Raw genomic sequence first — 11,460 nt, 5'->3', positions numbered from 1 at the left:
GGGGGGATTTATGACAGATCATGGCTCGAGTGAAAAACAATTGTAGCCATTATACTGACCTTTATTAACAATTCCCCGGATTTGAACGTGTTAGCAGGGATATCTATTTCCGCTTCTGGTTCCACATCTGGTTTGAGTATAACCGCCTCATTAGAGATTTTTAAAACTTCCTTCTTCTCCCGTGTTGCCATGGCAAATCGGTAAATACCAGAAGACGTGATTGGAACGGTAAGTGTCACCTTCGTCACCTACACAGGCATTGCAGAATCATAAATTACTTCAGTTTTAACGATGATGTTACCTTATTTTAAGCATATACACATTAAAAGTTAAAAAAAAACATTGCAATGAACTTGTTTAAAACATATTTTGAATGGCTGCCTTTATTAATTGTAGTTAACTCACTTATTAAGCAAATGTAAACATTTAGCACATACACCCCCCCCCCCCCCCCAAAACAAACCACCCCTCCCTTTTACAATGTAAACCTCAAGTGCCAAATACTCGATACCTCTGTTCCCTCGATCTCGACTGCTTCCACGTTGTCAATGCCGCCCGTTTTTGTCGCTGGCCGAAGGACAACTTCCTCATTTTTCCGGAGAGCTCGATGAACGGTTAGTGTAAGGGTGATGGTCTTGTTCTTGGCCCCCCATGTCTGACATTCAAGTAGATGTCCGAACGCCTTCTCTTCCGTGTCAAGTGTTGGTGGGTTGCCGTACGCTTCCTCTGTCTGGCTCAGATACAAGACGTATAGTCCCTGACCCTCAGGCACTTTCACATCCACGCCCGTTTTCTCAAGTGTTACCAATACCTCCCCTGGGGCGATCACTGCCACATCGAACCGTATCGCTCTGTTGATAACAAGAAAAAATGACAAAAAGGCTTAATTGTGTTATTTCGTTTACCATATCGCAGCTCATTTAAAATCATTTAGCAACTCTTTTCGGTTTTGTAAGGTTTCCTTAGGTCACTGTACCGTCGAATTGCTACTATGAAAAACGAGAAACTCCTGTAGGGTAAAGAATATTTCTGATGAATATTATATCCCTGTGCGCGTAATCGCAATAGGCGACTAATTTGGACCCCTGCAGAGTGTTTCTTCTGTGTCCTCTGCTAACATTTCTTTTTCACTTTTCTTTTCTTTTCAATGGTCTCCCCCTAGGCACCCGTCTTCATGTGACCTTAGCTGCTGTGAGGACATTTAATTCCATAAAGAGAATAATTATAAAGCTGTACTACTGCAATATATCGGATACTATAAGTTATAATATTCGGTATTATGTCATCGATAACCACCAGAGAAGGTAATACACGTGGTCGGGTAGGTGACCCCATACCTTTAAACTTCTGATCGGGGAATTGAACCCCGGTCGCCTTGGTGAAAGGCAAGTGCGATATCCACTGCGCCACCCGACCACCCAGTTTTCCATTTATTCCTCTCCTAGATTGAGTTATAATTTATTTGAAAATGTATTGCTATCCGAGGATTATTTTTTGTTCATCAAAATGACCACCCCATGAATTCTTAGTATAAGTAATTTGACTGACTGTTATGATCTCAAGTCCGCAGAGGATAACGACCCCTACGTAATAGCGTAATCCTTATAATGAAAAGGTGTCACCCTTACCAATTCCGTATTCCTTATAAGGAAAAGGTGTCACCCTTACCAATTCCGTTATCATTATAAGGAAAATTTGTCAGCCTTACCAGTTACATAATCATTATAAGGAAAATTTGTCACCCTTACCGGTTACATAATCCTTATAAGGAAAATACGTCACCCTTACCGGTTACATAATCCTTATAAGGAAAATGTGTCACCCTTACCGGTTACATAATCCTTATAAGGAAAATATGTCACCCTTACCGGTTACATAATCCTTATAAGGAAAATATGACACCCTTACCGGTAACATAATCCTTATAAGGAAAATACGTCACCCTTACCAATTACATAGTTGTAAACGCCGAGTTACAACTGTATTAAAAAGTGTTGACAATTTGTATATTATTCCTTTTTTGTTTTTAGATAAAATTTACCTTCGTCTTTGATATATTTTTAAGTAGTGGTGTCTTTCATTGGCGATCATTGGACAACCCTAAGTATTAAATATGTATAAAATCTCGGGACGTTTCTCCTATGCGTCTGATCTGCCCCCACCCACCCCCTTATTTTAACTACATCATTTCTTTCCTCATTTCCTTAATCTCGGAGGTGACCCCTTAGGCACACGAATTAACACGAACCTGACTGTACACAGAGTTTAAACCCCATACAAATAAACTCAAATGCTACGAAGACCTTTCATTTAGCCATCAGTTGATTAACGATACGGCAGTGTACGTACCCATGTTTATATCCAGACATGCACATGAGCTGCTGCTTTAGAATTTTAGCAATTGCAAACAGGTCGGCTTTTTTCTTGAGGTCTCGATCTTGTATCCATGACTGTTATAAAGATTACATACCGTGTATAAAGCAGCAATACATAAAAAGGAGATCAATGTTATATCGCACATACACAAGTTATGCATAAATATAGTAAAATGTATATTGACATGGTAAAGCTAAGTCTGTTTAATAAAAAGTTTTCTTGCTTGATATTTCTATGGATAATTAATTTCTGATAATATAGTCGGACCAATTATGCCGATATCAGTTATGTATTTATTAAAATGACATTTGGTCCCTTGTTGAAGTTTAAGTTATTACAATATGTATGTGTCTTATTACATTGTACATTTCTATATAGTACCAATAAGGGGCAACAACAGTGAACCCATATCGTATAGAATGGAACAGTCTTATTGTGAGTAATGAAAAGTCCTTCCGCAGAGAAGCCCGACACGAAAAAGCATTCGTTTGGATGCATAAGCGAATTTGCTGGGAACAAATTTACAGTGAAACCTTCCGACTTAACATCCAAAATGTCCAAGTTTGTAAAATCGAGGGTTGGCCACATTACCTACAGTGTAACCAAACTGAAAGAAATAGATCTGATGCTATAACCTACCCTGTCTAATATTTCTGAACATTTACCTTGTCATAGAGAAATGGCTCTGACCTTCTAATTACCTTGTCTGTGGTCCTAGAGAAATGGCTCTGAACCCTCTGGTTACCTTGTCTGTGGTCCAAGAGAAATGGCTCTGACTCCTGTGATAACACTGTCTGTGGTCGCTTTACCTACCCAGTCTAGGAGTAGTGATCTAACGCTTTACCTACCCAGTCTAAGAGTAGATCTAACGCTTTTACCTACCCAGTCTAAGAGTAGATCTAACGCTTTGACCTACCCAGTCTAAGAGTAGATCTAACGCTCTTTTACCTACCCAGTCTAAGAGAAGATATAACGCTTTACCTACCCAGTCAAACAGTAGATCTAACGCTTTACCTACCCAGTCTAAGAGTAGATCTAACGCTTTACCTACCGAGTCTTAAAGTAGATCTAACGCTTTTACCTACCCAGTCTAAGAGTAGATCTAACGTTTAACCTACCAAGTCTAAGAGTAGATCTAACGCTTTATCTACCCAGTCTAAGAGTAGATCTAACGCTTTTACCTACCCAGTCTAAGAGTTGATCTGACACTTTTACCTACCCAGTCTAAGAGAAGTGGCTCTGATCCAAATTGACACAACAGCTCCACGGCGGCAACATGTTTGTTCCTTACAGCATACTCCAGTGCAAGCCGCCCAGTCTGTATAACCAGCAATTATATAGGTATGTTACTGTATGTACACTGAGTCCATGTGTAGTAGCACACGTTAACAACCATCCTCAATGATGGTAGTCATCCTAACTTTATTTCAAGGTGATATTTTGTCAAGATTTGTTGACCCCTTGTACTATTTTGTCAGGGTGTGTGGTATATTTTGTCAATGTTTGTTGACATATTGGTATATTTTGTCATAGTGTGTGGTCAATATTGTCAATATTTCCGTTATATCATGTCAACCATTTGATCTAATATACTGCTGTTTATGTCTTTCACCAAACTAACATCTCAATGCAGCAACTTGCATTGCTAGTGAGTAATTTGCATAGGTATAAACATAGAAATGTTATTAGAAAAGGAAACAAATATCCCTTAGAAACACGTTTGTTACGAACGAGTGCGTAATTATTTAAATCTAAAATAGCGGGTCCAAAGTTACAATAGAACGATAATTATTTTATATAAAATAACGTTTGTTGGTACTCTTTTTAAGATGTCTAAACGTAATTAGGTATTTCTATGCATTCATAGTCCTATGATTGCCAGATAATTGTGGAATTGTTATAAAGGGGGTAAATATTCCATCATATTTTTTCCTAAATAGCGATTGGATTATCTACACACATACTGGTATATGTACATGTACTTGTTTCATGATGACCGTTAATCGATTCGCCGCGTGACCTCTTGTCAATTGTAATACGTTGTGCAGCACTATCGTAGTTAGCAAACAGCACTCACGATATGCTATATAGCCACAGCACTAACCTTATCTCAAGAATGATAATAAAGTATACAATTACTGTGGAAAGGACGAGACAAATTTATCACTCACTATCACAGAAAAGCAAACAGTAGCACTGTTATATTCGAAGTATCTGAACATATATATAGTAAGACAGGTGTTAAATTAAACCCTATTTTGTTATTTTTTGTTTTTAATATTTTAATCTACAAAATCGTTCTGCTGTTTTAACATGCAGTTTCGATTTTTTGACAAGTCATTTACTCACCCTGTCAATTATATCTACTCTAGCGCCCCTAGCGACGAGGGTAACTATGGCGAGCACGTGTCCCTGCATGGCAGCCCTGTGGAGTGCTGTCTGACCGTTCTGAAATCAACGAAGAATTAAGAATTGACCTAACAGTTTTTGACGGTTGACACATGTAGTAAAGAAAATGTTTATAAAACACCTGGATCTGCGTTCGTTTCTCTTTATTCTGTCTTTCTCTATGTAATGGGTTTCCCCGCTGTGCACGTTCATATTGTTCTTGTCTCATTGCATCGACTTTGAGTGGGAATCGTACATATGTGTCTTGTTTTTCTACATGTAAATTCCTTAAGGCTTTATTGCTATAAAATTGAATAACGGAAGAGGGCGTATATGCTTTTTTTCATTACAAATGTTTTATTTCATTAGCAGTAATTCTTATTATATGTTTTTATTACATACTTACTAATAAATACGAGAGTTTTTGTATATGCGATACGACACAATTGCTCTAACCCATATCAGCCCTCGCCGTATCACACCCCAAAAGCCGTATCAGCCCCCGCCGTATCACACCCCAAAACCCGTATCAGCCCGCAAAACCCATATCACACCCCTTTAGGATTTTTTTTCGTTTTTCAATAATCCAAAAAAAACCCAAAACAAACATAAGATAGTAGTTTTTATTAGAAAGTGAATTTCATGCTTAACCCATACGTGACTTACATTATCCCATGCGTACGTCTTGGCCCCCTTTTCAAGCAGTAGTTCTATGATGTCCGTATAACCTTTCTGTGCTGCATAATGTAATGGAAGACATCCGGTCTGTAAAAATAATCAAGAAAGAAATCATTAAAATTGTTTCCGTAGCCGAACAACTGGACGTGTCATATAAAAGTGAGAACTGACTGAGCGCTGACCGTGACACATGCGTCACTGCACAAAACATAAATACTCGAATGCATGCCACTCGGAGTTGTTCATAAATGTAGCTTTTTATATTGAAAAAAATATCAATATAAAAGATATGAAACAGATTCTCATTCTATATTCACTACTAAATGTCTTTAAATCCAAGTAGGTAAATGGATTCTACCACAGCATTCGTTCTTCATCAGCCTATGGTGTTTTTATGTCGCATTTTATTCGATATTCACGGGCTTGCTCAAAATATTTCAAATTTCTTGATTGAATGCTGAGCGGCAGAATTACAAGATAGTGTGTCTATGGAATACAGGTTAAGAAGAATACGGGCGAGTGTAATGGCAATCACGATCTCATTGTAATTCTTTTTTTTCTTTTTCTTTTTCAGCTTTCTATTTACGTCTTTGTGAGAGTTTTTGATAATGCTCATTAGTGTGAATTGTGGTCATGTTTTGGATTTAAGAAGAAGCTTTTCATGAAGCGAGGATGAGACAGACACTTACCTTTTCGGAACATCCTCGTACTTTTATAGGGTATTCCTGTTACAGTTAAACTTTCTTTTGTTATTATGATTGATAATACCACGACTTAGATAAAAAAATCTAATTCCGTGATAATACTTAATAACATTATTCGCTTCAATAATCACGTGTCAGATGGTTTGTTTGGTATTTGTCCAGTTATCTATAGCAATATCCATATGGATGTTAATTTACCATGACTTACATAAAGTTTGTGTAAATACTTACATCATTAGTCGTGTATATGTTTTACAAAATCGTTTTCATAAAAAGACAACAACATTTTTTTTTTAAGAAGAAGGTGAGTTTCTATTATGTTACTTCTTGCGAGTAGGTTGTTTACACATGCATATGTGGTCCGACTGGTTTGGTATGGTTCTACTAGCGGCCACATCATAAAATATGTTCAAATGGTATGTTAACGGTGGAGTTACTATCACAAAGATACACACACTACATAATGTATAATACACGTTTTTGGCAGAGAATAAGCAGCTTACTGTGTAACAGGGGCCAGACCAATGATATGTATTTTTGTTTTTTTTAGATTTACTGATAACAGTTATACAAACAGTTCGATTTCAGAACTGGCAGTATACTACACGTCACATGTGTAAACAGAGGACGTGATATGATTAAAGACAGCCGAGTAAAGGACCAGGATAACGTGTATATATCACAGTGCCTACCTGGTCTTGGAAGTCTACACCGGCGCCTTCTTTTAGTAGCTTGATCGCCTCCTTTGGTTTATTATCACGTAAGGAAAAAAGCAACGCACCCTGCAAAAGAATTCACCACATTCAAATCAATAGATGTTTTGTCGTTGAGACTGCTTAAATAAACAAATGTGTAGTAATAATGTTTGTATTTAAAAAAAAAATCTACACCAATAAAACCTGTTTGTTAATATGTGTTAAAGTGGTATACCATCAATGGCGATGGCTACATCTGAAAGTCAATATACATTTTATATGAAGAGAGAAAGTACACAACTGTAAAATGTATGACATTAATTTGATGCAAAATTGAGTTTTATGAAACCATTGTTTTAACTATGTTTTTCATCTTATTTTTAAAATGGTATTTCATCACTTAAAGGAAATGTGAGAGATACAATGTACACAAGAAAATTCAACGACTTTATGTTAAAATAGGGTTCATAGGCATTTATCAATAACAAATTGATTTACATGAAATTTTATATCCCTACCGAACTAATTTGACTATCTAAGAATGTCTTTTCGTATTGCTAACAGAGACAAAGAAACTGAGAAACACTGCGAAACTGTCAACAAAAGATTTTGCTACTGGATACTTATAAATTTAAACCGTGACAGAAATGTTTTATTTTTAAAAGTGAAATATTTATTTTGCAGTAACATTTTAGTAAGTAAAAAGTGTTTAATTGCAAAAAAACACCACTCAAATTTAAACTGTTGTGGTTTATTTATGTTGGTTAAACGATGAACATTCTTTAGAAATGTATATCACAAGCAATTTCATAAGCAATGAAAATATTTGATGTTCTTTGAGTACAACTTGAGAAGAAATCGATATATTTTTAATACAAACGTTTATTGAAATCAATCTGGTTGCGTTAGTGTATGCAATGAACGACAATGGTTTAAATATTCTTAACAGTGCTAAGCTTGGGTTTCAGCCAGAAGTCCTCTCACGTAACCTTTCAGTTATGTGACTATATAATTGGAACATATATTAAATCGACATTCGTCGTTCTAATAGGCCAATGTAAGAAACAAATTATTGGAAAACGCTTTGCCTGTCATTCAATTTACTGACCAGAATATAAACATGTTTATGTACTCATTGTCTCATTGTTGAATTCGTCCATTTATTAACTTTTACATTAGAAAGTCTAGGTCTAATTATCTGGCAGGTTTTACATAATCGTATATTTTTCTATTGAAGTAGATTAATAGACGGACCACAGCCTACTCTCTGTTGAAATTGACGCGTAACACTTGTGTAGCACTTTTCACCTTGTCACGATAGCCCTTATCACAGATCCCTCCAATGAGAAAAAAAACAAAATAAATATTATATCCGTATGTTTTATCTATGAATTGAAATGAAATCTGTCTAACATTATAACGGTCCCGTATTTTAGTAGATGAGTTTTGCCTGAACCATGTGGTATATCACAATACTGTCATAACAAGACGCATTAAGTCCTTATATCCATGTTCAAGACAATGTTTTTTTTTTCAAATCTTTCTATATGGATTACTTTGGTCGATGATTCAACGTGTTTGATTAAATAATAGAAATGTTGAAGAAGAATAAGATTGTGTTTGTGTAGGGTTATCGTATGCAAAATGTTTTGTCCAGAGATTTGGCATGAAGAATCCTCTGGCCTCCCCTTGTACCAATACACCTTCCCCAGCCACCGGTAACTGGTCTTAAAAGGTACAATAGGATCCCACCGCTACCACCAAAAGTGACGCTGGATTGTTCGCCCATCCAGTCACTGACCACTTTAGATATTGCTTTACTATTGAACGAGTCCCCCAGTTTTACTGAATTGCATTACAACGCAAACAATACTGCATTAAGTGTTATAAGTATATGTACCTTGCTTTGGAATTTGACTATCAATATTAAAAACGTTTTCAGTTCCGCACATTACACATATTAACAGAATTTTGAAATTTGTGAATACAAATATAAATAATAATAAAACAAATAAACGATGCTTAAATATATAAACAAAATAAACCAATAAATAATAGCTAAATAAGGCATAGCAGACGTACGAATACAATTTCACTTCAAAGAAATACGAAGCAGTTGACCGTAGAAGATCGAAACGGAAACTTGTACAAATGGTGATGTTCGTAAATAGTATGTGAATTTTCGTGACAATCAGATATCGGATAAAATATGGAGTCTGTAGAATGGCGATGTCGAAAAGTTTATCAAAGTTAATTTTTAGTAACAGTGTTTTTTTTCACCACAGAAGGTCGAATGCAAACTTTACAATTGGTAATGTTTGTAAACATATGTTTGAAGTTTCGTGACGATCGAAAAAAAAAGTTTGTAGAGCAACTTCAGCCAAAGTAATAGTAACATTGAATTAACTTTCTACTGCAGCAGATCGAAACGCGAACTCGTACAAGAAGCGATGTTTTTGAACACTTGTGATGAGTTTCGTGGCGATTGAACAAGAAATGTGCCTTTAGAGCGGAAACGTCGAAAATTCTATAAAATCTTATTTATAGACACAGTGACCTACTTTTGACAGCAGAACTACGCATTACCATTCGAGGTGATGTTTGTGAACATGATTGTGAAGTTTCCTGACATTCAGATAAGAAATGAAGTTTTCTGGGCGTTAACGCCGTATGGGGCACGTACGAACGTAAGGGCAGATTCCTATATACCCTAAACGACTCGTTGTAGGGGGTAATTAAATCACAATTGTAAACAGCAGAACACATGGTGCAGTATGCTGTTATATCTTACTACTTTACATGAGCGTGGGCAAACACAGTAGTCTACCAATAACTCTGATCTAGGTTTATTGTGGACCATGATTAATCTTAGGGTCACAACAAAAAACATGTCTCTTTACAACAACGTCAATTATTACGCAGTCCTATCTGCCTGGTTTGGCCAACACAGCATATCACATGGATCTACCATACTAATTTGGACAACGTTAGTTATTTCCGGTAGAACGAATATACTTACATTATGCAGTCGATATTAATACGGGTAGCTTTGCTTGGTCGTGCGAATATAGTAAATAATACAATGTACACGTGTTTGGTAAGGAGAACATTGTCTGTAAATATTCGCTAGAATAAACAATACCGGCGTCTGACGACCTTATAGCAGGTTTCTTTTATGACAAAACAACAATGCACCTCCCTAAATAGCATGGTCTGGACACATCTGATATTGATTTATCGATATGCGCAGTACCTATAGAATAAGAATTAGGTTAAACTCACAATCTTACAAATAAAAAGGTACGTGCACGTGATTGTCCATTTTACTCCACCTACCTTGAGGTCACGGCCATCCTCTGGTTGTGGTGCTACTTCTGTCATTTTCTCATCTGTGTCTTCCAGTGGTATTTGTGCCTAGTAACTGTCGGCAGTTTGGGTGCACTAGCCCCACTGAAAAGTACGTAACAACTGTCGATCTGCGGGGGGTGTTTTAACAGCCGATCTGTGGAATAGTCCAGTCCCTCCAACACATAATACGGTGGTTTAAGATGTTCCTGGTGTGACTAAATGTCACAAGACCACGTTCATAGTGTCAAATCCGTCCTTAATTTGTAGACAATGCTGAATTGATATATTACACTGTTAAATGAGGCCGTTGTGCATTATAATTGTAAACTTATTTAGGGCCTACCAGGAAGTTTATTCACCGATATCCATGGTCTGCTATTGGTCGACGGTAACACAGTATCACTGTGTACGCATGACACACAGCTATTGTCCGATTTGTATTTAAAAAGCCTATACGGGTGATTACGTGTCATTATGTGTGTATTGTCCATATTTACCTGGTATATCTGTTAGCTATATGTGACTAGCTAGGGACTGTACTACAGAATACCTGAGAACGGTAATTCTAAGTATAGTCTCCGTCATAATGCTACTACCTTATAGCATTGTATAATCAACCGTAACAAACATATCTAGCAGTGTCGTCATTTAAACACCAGTAGCCTTTTTACAAGTTCAACCATTTCATTATAGTTTGACCAACCTTTGAAAAATTATAATTATCAGATACTGACGAGAAAAAAATAATGAGATCCATTCTTTGTGAGGACACCATATCGTTCGGGGAACTGACTCGAGGGCTCCCCAACCCTGACAGTTCCTATCAAATGATTCATATAAATTTGTATATACTTATCAGTATACTATCTATTAAAAAATATCGACATCGATTTTATGGACAACTCGTACACATTTTACAGCTTCGTGTGCATACGCTTCAGTGGCCATTTGTCTGAAGAAGGTGACAGTGTACATATCGTACTAGTCACCGAAACGTCACATAGAAAATGTTATTGGTTGTGTATAAAGAACATCTCATAATCCATACTTACCAACATGAAGAAAATGTTTAGAAGTATACTATATACTTATAATGTATCATGACAACATCACTTTCTGTGTTGTGTTGTTGCCATGTCAACATGAATAAACAGTTCCCCACTGATGAACCTCTAAAGAGGAGAAAGCACCAGGGAAGTCGAAGAAACTCTTGTCTTTTGTTTTATATATATATTTTTGGCTGGGGGATAAATATTGGGGGAAAAACCATT

At 36.6% G+C, this 11,460-nt stretch overlaps 1 protein-coding gene across 1 annotated transcript in view; it reads right to left on the bottom strand.

The window, feature by feature from the left end:
* Positions 1-10,553, bottom strand: part of LOC110442698 — a 15,016-nt gene extending 4,463 nt beyond the window's left edge. Inside the window, exons 1-8 of the mRNA XM_021486418.1 lie at positions 10,178-10,553; positions 6,839-6,928; positions 5,431-5,529; positions 4,726-4,824; positions 3,596-3,694; positions 2,350-2,450; positions 512-851; positions 60-248 (exon numbers count right to left, since the gene is read on the bottom strand). Coding sequence (XP_021342093.1) covers positions 60-248; positions 512-851; positions 2,350-2,450; positions 3,596-3,694; positions 4,726-4,824; positions 5,431-5,529; positions 6,839-6,928; positions 10,178-10,222 — 1,062 coding nt within the window. The 5' untranslated portion in view covers positions 10,223-10,553. The remainder of the gene's footprint in view (positions 1-59; positions 249-511; positions 852-2,349; positions 2,451-3,595; positions 3,695-4,725; positions 4,825-5,430; positions 5,530-6,838; positions 6,929-10,177) is intronic.
* Positions 10,554-11,460: the final 907 nt, after the last annotated feature.

This window comes from Mizuhopecten yessoensis, unplaced genomic scaffold, assembly GCF_002113885.1.
Source record: "Mizuhopecten yessoensis strain PY_sf001 unplaced genomic scaffold, ASM211388v2 scaffold716291, whole genome shotgun sequence".
Classification (NCBI taxonomy): Eukaryota; Metazoa; Mollusca; class Bivalvia; order Pectinida; family Pectinidae; genus Mizuhopecten; species Mizuhopecten yessoensis.
This window is presented reverse-complemented; position numbering and strand designations above follow the sequence as displayed.